An 18354-nucleotide genomic window follows, 5' to 3' on the forward strand; every position below is an offset into this window, starting at 1 on the left:
CTAGGAGCGCTCACCGCGGAGACGGCGGGCAAGCTGGATGTCCTTGGACTGGATGGTGACACGCTTGGCGTGGATGGCGCACAGGTTGGTGTCCTCGAAGAGGGAGACGAGGTAGGCCTCAACGGACTCCTGGAGAGCACCGATGGCAGAGGACTGGAAGCGGAGGTCGGACTTGAAGTCCTGGGCGATTTCACGGACCAGACGCTGGAAGGGGAGCTTGCGGATGAGGAGCTCAGTGCTCTTCTGGTAGCGACGGATCTCACGGAGAGCGACGGTACCTGTGAGGTGAATGTATTAGAAGAGATAATCTAGTCACTTTGAGAGTGAGAAAGAACTTACCGGGCTTGTAACGGTGAGGCTTCTTGACACCGCCGGTGGAGGGAGCGGCCTTGCGGGCAGCCTTGGAAGCGAGCTGCTTACGGGGAGCCTTGCCACCAGTGGACTTACCTGTAAAGCGAAGTGGTTAGCATGATCATGTTTCGGGTGAGGTGAGACGCGGTCAAGGAATGAGACGTGTCGCGACCATGACGCGAGACAACGAACGCCTTTGGAGGCAACAGGCAGTGACGGTGAGGTGAAGTGGAACTTACGGGCAGTCTGCTTGGTTCTAGCCATTTTAGATGTTTAGGTTTGATGAATTAAGTCGACTTGAGATGGAAAGATAAAGTTGTGGATGGTTGTCGATGATGGAAGTAGTAAGGTGTCGACGGGATTGGGGAGATGTAAGAAGGATGGAGGAGGTGGGTGGGGGGCGGTATTTGTAGTAAGCGAGAGGGTGGGTAGTGATCTGGGAGGGAGTAAGGTGTGAGGGGGGGGGAAGGGTGGGTGGGTGAGTGAATTGGCAGTAATGGAGGGTGGCCTTAGCGCCCGTTTCCTTTGATCCAAAAATCGATCGGAAAGCAGTACACCATAAGCTCTGATTTCGGGTCTCACTTTTGGCGGGCAAAATCAAAGGGCCTGCAGGCAGTTTCGGGCGGGAAGGGAAAAGGCGGTCCTGCGCTAAGCGAGTGCCTTCCCGCCCGTCAGCCAATAGGATCACAGGATCACGCATCTAGAATACCCCCCTGCCACCTCTTTGATCTCAACCTCAGGGAAGGGATGAAGGGCTATCAGAATGCTTGGTAGAATGGCAGCCATCGGCCAGAATGTCTCTGATCTTCTTTGATCGTTGATCTCGGTGGTTGGGGACATTCCGGGGCAGATCAAGTCTGAGGCAGCGGAATCACCACTGCTCGGTCACGTTGCCGGCCAGATCAAGCCCGCCGTCCGGGATCCTGCCCGCTGATTGGTTGATTCGGGTCTTAGCGTGTGATTCCAACGCCCTCCCCGCCCTCTGCCTTTCGCTATACAAATAATCCCCCGTCCCATGGAAGCCTCTCCTCCTTCTTCCCTGAACATCTATCACCAGCTTAAATCGCCCATTCTATCTCCACCTCCCATCACCTCACCAACTTTAATTCAACTCTAATTCCGTTTCAGAACAAACCGTCAACATGACTGGACGTAAGTCTATTGCTTCCACTTAGACCTGATTCCTCATTGGGGATCAAAACTATCCCATCTCCTGCATCATGTATTCTAACATGACGCGTTTCCAATAGGTGGCAAAGGTGGAAAGGGTCTCGGAAAGGGTGGTGCCAAGCGTCACCGCAAGATTTTGCGTGACAACATCCAGGGTATCACCAAGCCCGCTATCCGCCGTCTCGCTCGTCGTGGTGGTGTCAAGCGTATCTCTGCCATGATCTACGAGGAGACTCGTGGTGTCCTCAAGACCTTCCTCGAGGGTGTCATCCGTGACGCCGTCACCTACACTGAGCACGCCAAGCGCAAGACCGTCACCTCCCTCGATGTCGTCTACGCTCTCAAGCGTCAAGGCCGTAAGTTTGACCCAAACCCGCGTCCGCTCCATGCAGTGCATTCTAACCTGCTCTCTCCCCTCAGGCACCCTCTACGGTTTCGGTGGTTAAACGCGTTCTTCTTTTCCTGCTCTTTTCTTTTTAGCCATCCTGCGCGGTCGGCGCGTCGGTTGTCCTTCCGCAGCAGTGACGCGACGGGTTGCTTTTTCGGGTTGGTTTATGGTATGACTGGGACGTTGGGGTGTTCTTGATCTTTTTATTACAAGTATCCATGGGTCTGGGTTTGCTTTATCGCACTTTATTTTACTTTTACGCGTCCACTACTGGTCTGCTAGTGCGCGCGCTTCAATTTCTGTATCATAGCGGCCTTTATGCTTCCGGCTGGTGCCATAGGCTACACACGATCGCGCGACCTACCTAAGACGCGGTCGAATATGAATACAAACGGTCGAAAGAACTCAAACAAAATTTCTCCTGTCTCTACGTAGCTTGATCTTGGTCGCTGTCCTTCTGGCCTTTTTTGTGTTGTGCGTTTTCCATATTCGGTTGTGCTGGGACGCGTGTCGCTTCGCGGCGTGATTGCGGGCCTCTCTCAACTTGTTGGTTTGAGTCCTCAGGCACCACCCTCTCTATGCTGCGTTTTTTTGAATCTTCTCGTATGATCGTAGCTCATGAGCATCACTTGGCATATAGCTGTAGGTGTAGTAATGCAATATCGCTTCCATGCTATTTAAACTGTTTTACTGTAATCGTATTCGTCTGATTCTTGGTCTGCAGTCTGGACGTTCTACGCGACGTCGAAATTGATATCCCTCTCCCACACCGATCTAGCTCGATATTCTACTTTCGAGGGGCTTTACTGTGGTTAGACTGTTTTCTTTCTGGTTATGTGGTGTTCGCGCTTCGAGTACTGTATGTTGTGGTGGAGGATCAGGTATAATGCTGAGAACTATATTCCAGGTAGATGTGGTATGCTACAATATATATCAGAGGACCTCCCGTGTAGACCCCTACACCATCCTACACTCTGCCAGATGGCGACAATATTGCAGAAATAGACCAATACAAACATAGGATGCCATAAAGCATGAACTAGAGAGCCACCAGAAGCAAGATTAACACTGTAGCAAGGACATCAAGAGTGTAATCATGCACATCAGTAGAGTGATCGCTAGGGGGTTCAACTCGACGCCGACCCGGACCCGCGGAAAACCCGCCGGGGTTCAACCCGAGCTTGAGTGGGACCTGGCACCGACTCTACCTACAGTACAGGCTCATCCGCCCAAGAATTCGCTGCACTATGGCCTGCACACCCACGGAAAACGAACATCCGCATGCAAAAGGACAAGGATGACCAAAAATACGCACCGGAAAACTCATGAGGCGGTGCCAGTACTGAGTGCTCACTCGGATCCAAAACAGTGCACATCGCAATCACAAGGAAGCTCATGACGTACAGTAGTACATGCTTCCCCGTACCGCGCCGCGGCCCCGGGTCCAGAACAGACGCGTCCTGCGTACAGTAGACCATCGCTACAACGAACGACATAGGAATGCCACCTTGGTCCAGCAAACCAAGGAATACCCTACACCGAGACTGGGTCGCGTGAAAGTGGCCGGAAAACGCGAAAAAAGGATCGTCACATCGAGGGATTCGGCATAGCGAGGTGTCGCAGAGGAATCCATCGCGAAAACACGATCTGAAAACTTCTCAGTAACACAGGACAGGCCCGGGCATAGATACCACGCGTCGCAGAAACGATCTACAGAAAAGCACTCGCGGATGATACACACATCGAGTCTCCTATCTACGGCAGCGAAGAACCACGACGTGTCGATATGATCCGATGGCACCGAGAGCATAGATGCACTCACATCCAAGATCCACCATGATCGGCAAATGGATCAACAGGAAGAAGGTACGCGACCAAATCTTCTCTGCCCCAGAGAAATGAGTGAACAAACCGTCAGCAGGTTCAACCCGGGTTCAACCCATTCCAACCGCCCAGGTTGAACCCGAGATCAGACGGACTAGCAATCACCCAGCAGACTTGAAGGAAGACGCGTTTTACACCACCGAGAGAGCCAGAAGTCGAGACAAAAGGGAGAACGAGCAGAAGTCTAGAAACGGTCAATCTTCGGATGGGCACTCCACGGAGCGGGATCAACACCAGTAACCCCAGTCCGACCATGGCGATGGCCGACACAGCAGAATACACAAGATCAACCCGAGCAATACACGATCGCTGGAAACAGTGAACACCCACCACTGCATCATCGAAGATCGCAACACCCTGCTCTGCCCGGTTAACCCATGGACTCGTCCTAGACCGACATTGACGCGCGTAAGGCCAGACAAGTTGTGACTCGACGAGAATGCACCCTGCTACCAAGCCCAGCAGAATGTGATGAGCCCAGGTCTAAGTCATTTACGAGTTCTGGTCTCTCTTAATCAGAGGAGCATCGTATGAACTAGGATGTCGATGGCAGGACAATGTACACGGGGACTCGGGGATACCAGGAAGTAACGCGATTGATCACGCGGTATTCCTAGCTGGCCTGTCATCCTGCAAGGCTACCATAGGTCCTGCCCGATAAGTCCGAACACGCAAACAGTTCCACGACGTCGACGGCGGCTGGAGATTTCCAAACTGGCGTATTAACCCTCTCCTGCCACTATCTCGACGAAACCTCGTCGAAGAGCACCGCTGCCGGAAAGATATCTGACAGACGCGATCAAGTCTGGACCAAGGGATATCCATATAGCACCGGACAAAGCCGGTCGGGGGACCTGGAATCATTCGGTCTGGTGACCGAATGACCAGATAATTTGGTGAATACACCCAGGCCCCCGGAATCACGAGCAATACCACAAGTGATTCTGCAAAGGCAACTCGGCCGAACGGCCAGTCACTAGATGGTCCACACCCGCTGGAAGCGGCGTATCGCACCGAAAAGTTGCCCCGTCTGCACATGATGCCCATAGTGCTCATGCCCGCATGAAACGATGCTAGAAACATTGAGGCAAATTTTTGGACGATACTTAGAGCTGGGCTAGAGGGCAGAGTCCTGCCTGGATCACATTCGGGGGTAGGGTTTGTGGGGGCTACACAATTCGCGAGACGGTGAGTATGCGTGTATAACCGTTGCACAGGCGGGTGCTTACGGTGCTCACCATGAGGTGCACCGACTGAATCATGGTACCTTGTGAACACCCTAGGCCAGACACAGGCCGCCTTGGTACAAAATGCGAATATCATGGCACGTTGGGTGAAGACCGGGTTGCCGTTGACCGCTTGGCGCGAGCAAGCACACCAGGTAAGAGAGAACTGTCTACAGATGCGCTGACCTCAATTCCTACGGGACTGCCCTTTTTCCACGCTCATGGACATGTCGGACGATGCTGGCGAGAGCCCAATGGTTCGGCCGTTAACAGTATCATGCATTTTGGAGTCAAAACATGCATTTTGAGGCGCTCTATGATCCTGAGAGCGGATACAGTCGCCTGCCTTCGATACATGCTGTGGCACATGCTCGAGACAGACCAGGATGATGGATAAGAGAGTAGTCTCGGTATACGAAATGGTCAGGCCAGCATACGTGCTCAGGAGTCGGTGCTCTTAACTTGAGCTGGAGACCCAATCCCAGGCTCCGTAGACACCTCACTGTCCTCCGTGTGCCTATCTTCCGAATGAATACGGCGAAGATGACAAAGATGCTAGTGGCCTACTAGAGCCTGGCTGCCATGCTTCGATCCATGATATACTAGTAGTTCTTGCGTTGCTCTTCAAGTCAGGGGAGTATGGCTGGATCTCCATTGGCCTTGCATCCACACAGTCTAATATCCAGACGGCATGGGTTTGTTAAAGTAACCCGAGATGGTAAGTTCTAACATGAGCTTCACAGCGGGTCGTATATGCTTATAGGATGCAATTGTCGATTTCCACGAATATCACCTGCAGCTCGATATCAAAAACACCACAAACTATCATTCCGTTCATCTACAAGACGAGGCCAAAAACTTAAGTGTAAACAAATATGAAGTGCAAAAAGAGATGTCCCGAGGGAGGTTCGAACTCCCGGCCTTGGGATCGCCCAGAAGTGATCTTCCGAGTCATACTGTAGTATGAGACCCACGTGATAACCAACTACACCATCGAGACAAGTTGTTGAGATGACCGTCAAGGTTGGGTACTAAGACGGCGACCATGACCACATACCTAGTACTGACCGCATCCATCATCGGCGGGTCAGCCAGCAATGCGCCATGGTGTCATGATCGACATTGCTGTCCGAATAATGATGAATTGGATTCATGTATGGTCCCGGATCAGTAGACTAGCTCGCACAGAAAACGGGGGCCTTACACTCCTCATTCATACCTGGTAAGGTCATTACTGTACGTGTAATCGGTTGACGGACGAGATCAACATGATCCGTATACCATCATGCGATTTGTGGCTTGTATGCGATTTCGATTGCATGGTGTAAGGTTTTGCTGCCTCGGAGGTGGTATGTAGTGTAGAAGTTATGTCATGGTGGTGGTGGTTTGGGTATCCGGGTCCTGTTCATAGTCAGGAGGATATATGTCTGTCTGTCTGTAAGCATGCAGGCCAGATTGATGGCATTACTGTATGTACTTGGGCGCCGTGCTTGAAGTGAAATGGTCTACAATTGCTTAACGAGATCGAAATCAATACTAAACCTAGGATGACTCAATCCCGCGACGACTATAGCTCTCACAACCTCATAAAAGTATGGGATGTACCATCTGACCAGGTATGATGAAGGGCACGTTCTCCGAAGAAACGGCCTCGGAAATACAGTTCCTGGTTCCTCCAATCGTTGACCCTCCCAAACGGGGAGAGCGGGTTTCAGAGCACCTCATGGCGAGAAAGTTACAAAATCGAACCTTGTCTGTTCATTCATACCCTGGACCTCACCGACCTACAACCACATCCGTATAATACATGCACTCCTAGTAGCGCGACCCAATCCCCAGCCCAAGATACGCAGCAGTCTAAGCACTAAAAACCACCTCTCTCTACCCATTTTGGCTCCTTCAACCGTCCATCCAAACATAACATGCGCGCCCCTCCCCCCCTCGAGAGCTCCCACAATGCAATAATAGCGTCAGACATGGGGAAATAAGGCCATATTTCCATCATCCGCGAAGATCTCCACCCCGAACGAGTAAGTAAACGCGGCAATCGACCATGCAACCACCCCCCGCCCCCCCCCATCCACCCTCTGTCCAAAGCTTCTTGAGGGGGAAAGATGGTTCGTTCGTTTCCATTCTCCACTCCCATGATGATGTACATATTATTTCGAAATGACTTGACTCGCATCCACAACCCCTACCGACCCTTGACCCTCATGAGCTCAGAGGCTATCTATCCTCCCCCCCTCCCTCTTCCTCCCCCCGTCCCGTCCCGTCCGATGTCGAAAGTACCCAACTACCCTTACTGAACGAGCAACAGAACCCACCGCACTGACTCGTGTCTGTAGGATCATTACTCGTCTGGAAAAAGACCTTCGAGTAACCCCGCCTGTGGATTGTACTGTACATCACACTGGTCCCTCCTTACTTACCAAACGGATCTCATCCCATTCGTCAATGGGGAACACACGGGCAACAAGGGAGGTGGAAAAGAGAGGCGAGGACGCAGTGATTGATTGCTCCATTGTGACGGCACGTCAGAGAAAAGTACTACCTACCGAGTCCATCGAACGAACATTCCCCACAGGAACGACTATCTCCTAGCTCCAGCTCCAGCTCCAGCTCCAGCTTCTTCTCCAACGTCTTTTTGTCCAGGAAGTCGGGACGACGGAGAACCCACTTCACCATTCACCGAGACGAGTTAAAGCCCAAGCAAGCCCACTGCACCGCACATCGCGCCAGCAAGCACTATCGGATGTACAGTACATGCTCCCCAGTACAGTACCAAGTGGGAAGGAGGCGGCCTACCTCGGTAGGTATGTACCCAACTCATCATGGATACCTACATCTACAGTCCACGGTCCACAGTATACCGTCCACAGTCCCCTGCAGTGTAAGCGCACGCGGAAACGTAAGGTAAAGCCGAGCTGTGTGTACCGCACACCAGAAAAGCAGCAATTCGCAACCCACCCAAACCACAGTCAAAACCAGAACCACAACCAAACAAACCACCCATCCCCAAACCCAAGCACGAACATCAACATACCAACTCTCAACTCTCTCTCAACACCCATCCATCACCATAATTAACAAAGCCAAGACCTTTCACCCTCATCAACACACAAACAGAAAATACGTACACCCCCGCCAAAACCAAGGCAGATGACCAAAATCAAGAACCACCAGTCCCAACAAATTACCCCGAAAATGTATGATGTTATGTAGGTATGATGTAGATTAAGAATCATCTGCCCCTGCTCCCCGGTACCCCAAACGTCCTCGATCATGCTGCCCTCACCCCCCTCAACTCTAGATCTATAACAACCTATCCGAGGAGTTCAATTTCCCCAACTCAAGCTTGCTTTTTGGTCATTTCGCCCTGTCAATTGCCTGGAAATTCGAGGGTGATCCGGCCTTGCTAGACCCCTCGAAATTCCATGGTAGTGACAACCGCCAAAACAGGTCACGGAATGATGACATACTGACCTTAACTTACCTTAGCCAACTAACCTTACTCTGTATTGCTGGGGGGGGGGGGGGGGTACCACAGACAAGGTAGGTCACTAGGTACAGTACACAGTGCGAGGGTACAGACGGTACTAGGTAACTCATACATCACAGACACACAAGACAGCTTAGCATGTTGCCTGCCTGCCTGCCGCATCACCGAAATTCTCCCGGTGTGTTTTCTCTTAATTTTGTTTTGTTTTCATCTTGTTTTGTTCTTTTTTTCTGTGTGTTTTCGGTTTTCTTTGTTCTCACTTGTGTAACCCTACCCAAATGCAGGTCCCGGCCGGGGTCGGGGTTAGGTACAGTAGTCAGTCAGTCACTGTAGTGACGGAGGGGCCTGTGTGTGTGCATGGAGCACCCGGGTTCCATAGCTCAGCTCAGCTTCTCCTGCCCATGAATGACACCGGCAGTCATGATTAGGCAGTGACTCCGACTCCCGGTGCTTCAAGGTACAAGTTCGACCTTACCTGGTAGAATGAGGCATGGATGGGTCATCTATCTTCAAGCCCAAGTGGATTGACGAGTCATCGGCGGCTCTCGTATTCATCTATTCATATGAGGTAAATCCACTCTCTACACAATAAGCGAACGAGATTCGTGTGGTAATCATATTTGTACATTTCCCACCAAACAATCAAACAAAGCTATTGTACAAGCCTTTCGTGTATATGGACATTTTTGCAACCCAAGGCCAAAAACCCACACCATGCCATCCCAATGCAAAAAAAAAAAAAAAAAAACTCGCAATCACCAACAAACGTGCGACATATCATAAACGTAACAATCGTACACAGTCGAGTATAGTATAGTACAACATGATCGAAGGATTTGAGTCCCTCGCATGGATAAAACAAAACAGATTTGAACAGATCCAGCTGCGCAAGCGTGACGAGGATAATCACAGTATCATCATCCCATATGAACAAATTGCTTCTTTTGATGCAACCATTTCCCCCATGACCCAATGACAACAAACAGAAATCTAGAGATGCAGAAAAAAAAATCCAAAGGCTGGCTCATGAACACAGAAAGAGAAGCATGTACGTCATCAAACGGTTGAATGCGATAGATAGAAAAGAACAATTGGATGAGTTCACATCGCGGTTTATCGGTCCAATTCGGGAGCCGATGATGTCATGGTTGATGCTTCAGGCTGCAAGGCCTCGAGGGCTGTCGCCCAAAGCGGAAATCTCTTCCGTCGATCCGGACCCGTTAGCGAGTCGTTACCCGTTAGGGTCTAGTCTATGACGTCGGAGGCTTTCGCGCGTCATTTTGACTCAAGCCCCGTCGCCCACGATTCGGGACGGTGGAACAGCTTCCCCCCCTCCCTGAGACAGGGGATTTGTCGTTCGCTGTTTGTCACGATCGTGGGGACTGAACCATATCCACTAGCGCTGTAGAGAACAGATCCACTAGAGCTTCACTCTCTGCCTCTGCGACGTTGCTTGCCGGGCCAATCAACCTCGGGATGCACCACGCGCATATGCCGGGTGAGCGCATCGTTGCGGGAGAAGGTCTTCTCCTCCGTGCACAGATGACACCGAACCTTCTGCTTGCGAGCATTGTGGATCGTGTCCTCGTGGCGGGTCAAATCGTAGGGGCGAGAGAAGATGGAGTTGCACGGCTTGCCTGTAGACGGATTGATGCGTTCGCACTTGTGAGGGCCGGCCTGAGAGTTCCGGGCCGAGTTGTCACGCCCGATAAGATGTCCACCAGGAGTGGTCTGGCGATGCGCCTCACGCTTGTGCTTCTGGAGCTTGGCAGGCGTTTCAAACCGTAGGGTGCAACCGTGATAGGTGCAGGTGTAAGTCCCACTGTCCGACGAGGTGTTCTCAGGTCGAGGGATCTCCACCTTGACAGGCTGGAGGGCCACTCTGGGCTGACCCTGAGGAGATGTCATTTCGGTCGTGGGAAGAATCTCGCTTCCAGTGGACTCAAAGCGGGGCAACGAGGCCGGGAACTCAGGAGTCTGGTGCAGGAGGCTGTTCTGTTGGGATTGTGCCTGACGGGAACTCTGCTGCTGCTGGCCGAAGGGATATTGCTGTCCAGCCATGTGGGTGGCATATTGCGCGGGGAAAGACTCCATAGAAGTGAAGTTCTGGGTGGGTTGGTAGGAAGAGGAGCTTTCCCGGCGCAATCCACCCAGCGCATCGCCCAGATTGAAATCGGGCTGGGATGAGGGGGGGAACAGCGGCATTCCAGGGGCATGCAGATCGGAGTCATCGCCTTCATTGAAGTCCAGCAGAGCATCCTTGGGAGACATCGTCTTGGGCTCATTCTGGGAGGTCGGGGCGATGCTCACACCATTCTGTGACCCAGGCACGCTGGTCGCCATTTGCGGGTGTTGCAAACCAGCACTGTTGTACTCTGCAGCCATGGGGGAGTTCTGCCGGAACGGAGAGCGATCCCGATGCATGCTCCCCATAGGCGACTGTGACCGTGCAGAAAGGTGACCCTGGTTAGCAGCTTGCAGTCTATCAGCAATCACGTTGCGGTATGTCGGAGCAAGCATGTTTTGTTGCTGATTGGCAGACTGCTTGGGAACCTGTGGCGTGGGCATCAAGGCTGGGTTGTACAGCTCATCCTGGTAGATATCAGAGATGGTACGGTTGAGCTTCGGGATGCCAATCGTCAGGTTGTTCGGATTCTGGTGTGTGTAGTCTGAAAGTGAATCGAGATGTAAGTAATCATCCATCCACTTTTCCACGCCAGGAAACCGGTTCTCACCATTGGTGGTCTTCGAAGACTCATCGAGTTCTTCAAAGCCTGTTTGGGGGGTAACTGGTGAGTTCTGGCTCACAGTTGACACCGAGTAATCACTGGACTGGTGCTGGTGGCGAGGCTGATATTGCTGCTGTTGCTGGTGCAACTGCTGGTGTTTCTGTTGCTGCTGCTGCTCCATAACAGCCCGCCTCATAGCGAACTCTGCGTCAGCTGTGTTGCCATCCTGGAACGACCCTGCAAGAATCGAGTTCTGCACGGGAGTCTGGGATGGGGTGGGAAGTGGTTTCGACTGGCCATTCGACCTCTGGTAAGAGCTGCCTGCTGGGGCTGATCGACTAGAGGACGGACTGGAGGCAACTTTCATTTGGGAGTCGGTGTTAAACTGGGGCATGCGCGACAGGTTGTTTTGCATACGAGCGGGGTTCAACAATTGCAAGTTGCCATCCCAGCCGTGGTTGTTCGGAGCGGAGTGCTGCGCCAACATTTGCGCGTTGTCGTCGTAGTATGGTTGGTGAAAGAAGTAGGGCTGAGATTGTGGTGAAGCTGAGTGCTGGTAGCTGATCGAGGGGTTATACGAGGAGGAAGGTGTCATCGAAGGAGCCTCGAAGGAGTTGCTGTCAAAGACAGCTGAAGAGTAATCCGCGGCCACCGCCGTGGCTGGGTAGTGAGAGGCGATCGAGGCGGGAGAGGAGGTGGGAGAGGAAGGGGCGGAAGATGGCGGAGAGACGAACTGCAAGTCCGGGTGATACTGGAAAGGAGTCTGAAGTCGAGGCTGATGGTACACACCCTCTTGTGAGTATTCAGGTAGGAACTGGTCGTCTTGTATGCAAACGGGCTCTTGGTGGTTGTAGAACGGGATAGAAGTTGGTTCAGTGATAAAACCCTTACGTACGGCAGGGTGCATGAACATAATGTTGCTTGTGTCGTGGTTGGACGTCAGAGTAGAGATGACGCCGACTGGAGACGGTGGGTTTGCCACCCGGGGACGTCGAGAGTTTAATGAAGATAAGTTGGCACAAGGGCCCCCAAAAGTCTCGAAGAGGCCAAGATCGTTAGTGTTAGAAAGACTTGCTGAGCAATTGCAATCAGAAGAATGAGTCAACGAGAGAGTTGGAAGTTTGAGCGGATGGTCCAGAGTCAAAAGTAGATGTTAAACAGGTCGAAGCGTCTGGAAACGTCGGGCAGAGGGAGACCGATTCAGGCTGAGAGAAACCGATCGAGAGGCTCAGCTGAGTGGGGAACCGTGGTTGAGATGAGAGACCTAAGGTTCACAAATGGATGGTTAGTTGGATCTGATCCAATGATGCAAAGATCAGGTCAAGGAAGTATGAGAGGAAGAGAGAATAGTCGACGTAAGTATGCGGGTGGACGTACTATGTATGAGCAAGGATACCCGTTGAGTATTGAGGGTAGTATGAATGTTCAGATGATTGAGAGAGTATAGATCAAAGTTGAGATCAGAGAAGATATGGGAGGCGACTTGAGGGGATAATAAATATCTGATTGATATAGAAGAAGATGATGGGTGGGTGAATAATACTCATAGCTTAAGAGGGGGGGGGGGGGGTGGTGGTGGAGGGTTCATTCCTTTTGTATGAGAATGACGTTTAGCCCTGCAGGAAGGAGAGCAGACTAAGGTAGAAACTACATACGGCAATCGCCGACAGTCATCCTTCCCACGCTTATCCCGGCCGTCCGCCGATCCTCAGGATTGGGTCTGGTAATCATGTACGGTAATATTACGCTTTCGTACCGTCATGCGGCCGAAAACGAATGCATCCACTTTTTCCACTTAGTCGGACTCGATCTGCATGGCTGTCCGCCGTCCGGGGGACTCGCTGGCCAGTCCGGCCTTAGGCAGTTCCCACCCCCAGTCGACCCAAACTTTTCCCATTTTTCTCACGACTCGCGCGTTCTTGACACTACTATCTTAGTACCTTAGTCCCTTAGTACTTGCATACAAGCCACAATTGACTGACAGTCTCAGACCATCTGGCTGACCTACGCTACGACTCGACTCAATTCGACTCAGGAGCTAGACCGGGTGACCGGATCCTCTTCGGGGAGGGTACTAAGAGTCCAGATCATACCAGAATCCACGCTCTAGTGAATGATTAACATTGAGTCAGGCTGCTAGTGCGATGACTCTCAGCCTGGGAGAACAAAAACAAAAAAGACAAAGACAATCATGGAGGATTTTTCCACCCACCCACCCTCCTCTTCGGCTAGCGTAGGGAACAATAATGTGTCTGTTTCAAATTTTTTCTCTGCTTGCGCCTGATAATAGCAACCGAGGAGCACGCTAGGGCAACCAATCAACGCTTGAGTGGTCATGGCTAAGCCACACGCATTCCTCAGAGACAACAAAGTAACCTACTAAACCAACCAATCCACTCAACGAAAATGCCGTGGTCGATCCGATCTCGTGTATCTCTTTGAGCGGACCCTTACAGATGACATGTTCGACAGTTGAAGATTACAGCGCATGTCAATGGGTGAAGATCCATGCCCTATCATCAGCGCCTTGCTTAGCTGGTTGCAGCCAGCAGATGCCCAAGGAGAGTCGATCTCCACTATGATTAGGTACTCGTACTAGGTAGGTATTGACTCGCGATGGGGAATCTGTGAGAGCCACACCTTAGCTGCGCCACAAATGCTTGTGGCTAGTGTGTATCCCGGTATCAGCCAAGTTATTCATTATTAGTAATATCACTAATTGGTGGTCAACACGTAGCGTAGTTCTTTCAAGAGTCAACCGGAGTAAACTAGTAACTCCACGGACGGACGGACTTGACCGGGGATACGATCTTGGTCATCAGGGCGCTTTTCCAGTGAGCGCTACTGCATTCTCTTTCCTGTTGCTAATGCATCATTTATAATGGCTGATGAGTATTCCAGCCGGTTCGGCCTTTCGGTTGAGTCGTTTGAGTTCTGTAGGTCGGCGGAGACTCGGACGAAATACAGGCCGCAGCCGGTAAGCTGGCAATAATGGCTGACTAACTGATTTGATGTTGCACACACCACCAAACAAGACTAAAACGTTAGTTACCTACCCCGGCCTCGGGTCTTCTCGCCCTGCCTGCGCTAGTAGCCTGATTCTTGCGGCATCTCTGAACCGAGCCCTGCACTTTCTCGGCCGGTGCGATACAAGTCGGGCTATGCAACAAGAACCTCATCGGTCCTATGCGTGATCGGGTCAGCTGATAACTTGTTGGGGGTTGTTTTTCTTTTTGTCCATTGTCTGATAGTATCACCTGTATTTGCTTACCGTGGTTCTGTTGCGATGCTAGTCTTACTGAGGTGGTCACAATGAATCAGATCTCCTATATCGGCCCTTCGGAGATAAGCCACAGTCCCAATGGGTCACCCTCAGTTCCCTTTCTACAGTCTACATATGAGTCATGAATGAGATTCACTACAAACAGAATCCATATCACTACCAGGGACGTCGTACGATTATAAATACATTTTTTCCCTACAACGAGATATACTCCGGAGATAGGAGGATGTTACTGGAGCTCGTTATGTGCTTGGAGGTGTGAGGTGACATGACATGATGTGGCGCATGGGTTAGCTGTTCCTGACTCAAAAACATCTTCAATGGCTTGCTCAATCCGCAACATTCACATGCTTCTGGGATCAATCGATAAGCAGAAAAGGCAAACAGGGAAGTGGACACGTCTCCTCGTGTTTTTGGTGGTCGCATCTCTCTACCCTTCAACGTACTTGTATTTTTGCTAGTCCAGCTCGTGGCAGCCCCATGGACTACTTCATCCGAGAGACAAGAAATCACTCCACACTGTAGGACATAAGACACAAGCCCTGCCTTGTGATTCGCGCACGCTGCAAGCTCGCTACGATTTAAGAGTCAAAAGGGCCCGTCCGGCTCCACTCATGCTCGAAGCACGTCCAATGCTGCTGCTGTCAGAAGAGCTTCCTGCTTCGTCCAATGTCCAGATCTCCCATTCCCCCGGGCCACCGAGCCAGCCATTCGACCCACCGCGTGCTTGCTCCGTACCGAGACAGCTGAACTGCGGTGGCAACTCACACCGTCCCAATGCGAGCACCGGTATATCCCCGAAGAAAAAGCCATTCATCGAGCAGGGAAACCCGTCTGCCTGGGGCTCAGCCCTCGATTGCGCATTACATACCCCCCAGTACCGCCGCGTAATCCAGTCGTACTCATGTGAAAGCCTGCAGGCAGGCTTTCCAGGAAGGGGAAGAATCCCGATCGTATTCGATCCGAAGAGTACTACTAAGGTAGCTAGCCCTGGCTGGATGGTGCACAGTGCTGGACAACACAATGGGGGGAAGGGTGATGGGACCCGGCGGGTCTGGAGAACGGGTACCAGTGGTGGGCGGTACATACCACCGGGTCTTGCTCTCGCTCTCTCTCTGGGGAAAAGAGAGCCCGTGAGTAGTAGCTATGGAAGTTAGTGTAGGTACGGTAGATGGTCCAGCATAGCGGCCGCAAGCCACAAAACCCAGCTGAGCCCTTTCCTCCCCTCCCCTCCCCCAAGTTGGGGACTTTGCACGAGAGTCTAAAAGTTGATATCAAAAAAGTATAAATCCTCCCCGTCATGCCATTCAGAATGAGCCCACGTTGCCGGACAGACGAGCCGAAAAGGCAAAGCAAAAGTCAAAAGAAAAAAACCCCCAAGAGAACCGGATAAGTTCCCATATGCGCAATTGTTTTGCGACGGCAACAAGAAAACTCAAACTGCATGCAAGACAATAGAAAACCTAGAACTACGAAACCGTAACAGTACAAACTGGAAATTTCATCAACGAGAGTATGATGCCCCTGGAGGTAAATAAAAAAAGTTTCTCATTGGTGCGGAATTATCACAAAAGTCAGCACCTTATACTCATCGGGTTGGCAAACTCTTCCCTTTCACATCACCACCACCCCCCCCTGCCTGCCACATGTTCCTTGTTCCCGTTTCGACATTAGTTCGCAAATCCAGTAGGGCGAACGGACACTACACTAATGCAGAGAAGCAGAGATTTTTTTCCTTCCATCATCCCTCCCCCCCCAAAATTCCTCGCACCCCTGCAGCAATGGGTGTAGAACAGCAGATGTGATTGGTCATGCGTCCAGACACAGCCACAGCCACCGATGAAATGGCAGCTTATTCGTGGGGCCTCGGTAGGGTAGGTAGGGAGGGGGAGGGGGGAAAGGATGGTGCCGATCTCCGCGGTAAGGAAAAAGGATTCGCTCCCTTTTTCTGATTGTCCCTAAAAGTGGATTCCGATGACCCATGCTGAATAATACCTTAGTCTACCTGGTCGGGGATGCGGGCAGCCTGAGGTGTAAGTTTGGGCCTAACGGAACACCGTACGCCGTACTCCGTACTATCCGTACTGTACACGCACTGCACGCAACCCTACCTTCCGACAAGGAAGGGCTTCGGCTCATACAGGCGGTTTATTTTTCACCCACCATCCCAAAACAGGACTAGTGGACAGTCGGCCCCTCCGGCGCGCGCTTAGAGTTTTTCTGGTGTCCTTCTAGAATCCTGCTAAAATTGGGCCACGATGGCTGAATCGGGGTCCGTGCAGCTGAAATGAAAAAAAAAAAAATCTGCCCTCCCCATGAGTGCTGTCGCAGGCTGCAGCACTCCCGCCAGTCCATTGGCCGGATGCTCGGCCCAGACGGAGGAAAACCGTTTTTTGTAGGTATCTTGCATCGCCTATCACAAGGTAGTATAGATCGAACGAGCTACTGAGTACTCAAAACTTCCGAGGAACTTTACCCTCAGCCAGTAGCGACATGGAAGGGAAAGAGAAAATTTTTTCTTCGCTAGCTCTCCAAGAGATCTCTCAGCTGCCGTCGCAGCAGGAAGCAGGATCTAAGCCCTCTCTGTCTACCTCGATGTCGAGGGTTTTCCAGCCTCGAGTCATCATCATTATGCGATGCTGAAGAAACTTTTTTTTTGTCGGATAGTCGCGGTTCCCAATCCACGTCGCCGAAAATAAAGTAGAAAATGTATACGTAGTTTTGGAGTACGAGGTATTCTGCTCGTAGATAACTCATCCCGCGGATCCAGATACGTGGGAATTAGTTTCCCTACAATGGGAGTTGTCGTCCCGCGAGCCAGTGTTACCTATCAAAGTCAATCGGTGGTCTCACGTAGTCGTTGGGTCATTCATCGGCCCGGCAGATCAAGCAAGACCAGGCTCCTGGGAGTCCTGGCGGGCGTGGCACAGTGGGCTCCCCCCCCATCTCCCCCATCTTCGGCATCACGGCACGCGCTTCCTTGCCGATGTACAGAAGAAGGTTGCACAGAACTATTGCACTGTTCCCCTCCCCCTTCCCCGAAAAATCTTGCGATATGTAACACAAACCTCCGGGAAAAAAAAATATTGGCATCTAGATCTATCTCACTGGAGAGGCTGAGCAATCGGTCGCTCGCAGACTACTACTAGTGTAGTGTAGCTGATTGTGAGTTGTACCGTACATTTTTCCATGGGGGCGGAGACGTTCTCGACCGACAAGCCGACCGATCGATTTTGAACCACTCTCGTTAAGTTAGTAGTCTCCTACTAACAATTGCAGTCAATGTCTTTCGATAGTCCATAGTTACCCAACAGGATGGGAAACAATGTCTCAGGTGACACGACAAACAATGTCAGATATGATCCGGATTCCACTCGATGTTTCTAGTAGTATCGAACACGATAGTCACAACATAACCAAATCAAACCATAACTGAATCAGATCTCGTAATACCCTCCTCGTACAATGAGACAAAAATAGGGTACGACGGAAGATTTGTCCCCGATGGTGGGAGACTTTACCCCGCCAATTGTTCATTCGATTCTCTTATCGTCCCTTCAGCAGTGGTCTATGCTGGTGTCTCACAGCGATCGAAATCAGATAAAGTGTGTCGGTGGTGGTGGTGGTGGCGGCGTTGATAAACTTGTCATACTAGCTAGACCTACAGAGTGTATATACGGTACATAAAAGGCTGAATTGAACGTTCCTTCCACCCACCCATCCTTTTGGACTGAGTATTGATACCAAAGTAGATATCAGCCAGTCGATAACATCCTCAGTTCTCACGCAGCTTCACCTTCGAGACTCGAACGCAGACGTCAACT

General features: G+C 51.4%; 4 protein-coding genes and 1 non-coding gene across 5 annotated transcripts; 1 reads left to right on the forward strand and 4 right to left on the reverse strand.

Annotated features, from left to right (window-relative positions):
* Window positions 1-615, reverse strand: hhtA (histone H3; the record flags this gene model as incomplete). The annotated part of the gene is made up of 3 exons (XM_025670708.1): window positions 1-278; window positions 340-447; window positions 591-615. The coding sequence occupies 3 exons, from the start codon at window positions 613-615 to the stop codon at window positions 1-3; spliced, it is 411 nt and encodes a 136-aa protein (XP_025526588.1).
* An 800-nt stretch (window positions 616-1415) lies between these two features.
* Window positions 1416-2311, forward strand: BO86DRAFT_390073 (histone H4). The gene is made up of 3 exons (XM_025672299.1): window positions 1416-1503; window positions 1602-1877; window positions 1942-2311. Exons 1-3 carry the CDS (start codon window positions 1494-1496, stop codon window positions 1965-1967), a joined length of 312 nt encoding a protein of 103 aa, XP_025526589.1. The 5' UTR covers window positions 1416-1493; the 3' UTR covers window positions 1968-2311.
* Window positions 2312-5912: 3601 nt separating this feature from the next.
* On the reverse strand, window positions 5913-6019 carry BO86DRAFT_t173. The gene has a single exon. It is a non-coding gene; the product is annotated as a tRNA-Met (tRNA).
* A 3841-nt stretch (window positions 6020-9860) lies between these two features.
* On the reverse strand, window positions 9861-12278 carry BO86DRAFT_122122 (stress-regulated transcription factor RPN4). The gene is made up of 2 exons (XM_025666019.1): window positions 11254-12278; window positions 9861-11187 (listed from the first exon to the last, which is right to left on the reverse strand). Exons 1-2 carry the CDS (start codon window positions 12158-12160, stop codon window positions 9947-9949), a joined length of 2148 nt encoding a protein of 715 aa, XP_025526590.1. The 5' UTR covers window positions 12161-12278; the 3' UTR covers window positions 9861-9946.
* Window positions 12279-14949: 2671 nt separating this feature from the next.
* BO86DRAFT_390076 (uncharacterized protein) lies at window positions 14950-15788 on the reverse strand. Its single transcript, XM_025672300.1, has one exon. The coding sequence runs from the start codon at window positions 15615-15617 to the stop codon at window positions 15105-15107; it is 513 nt and encodes a 170-aa protein (XP_025526591.1). The 5' UTR covers window positions 15618-15788; the 3' UTR covers window positions 14950-15104.
* Window positions 15789-18354: the final 2566 nt, after the last annotated feature.

The sequence above is a fragment of the Aspergillus japonicus genome (assembly GCF_003184785.1).
Source record: "Aspergillus japonicus CBS 114.51 unplaced genomic scaffold BO86scaffold_32, whole genome shotgun sequence".
Lineage (NCBI taxonomy): Eukaryota > Fungi > Ascomycota > Eurotiomycetes > Eurotiales > Aspergillaceae > Aspergillus > Aspergillus japonicus.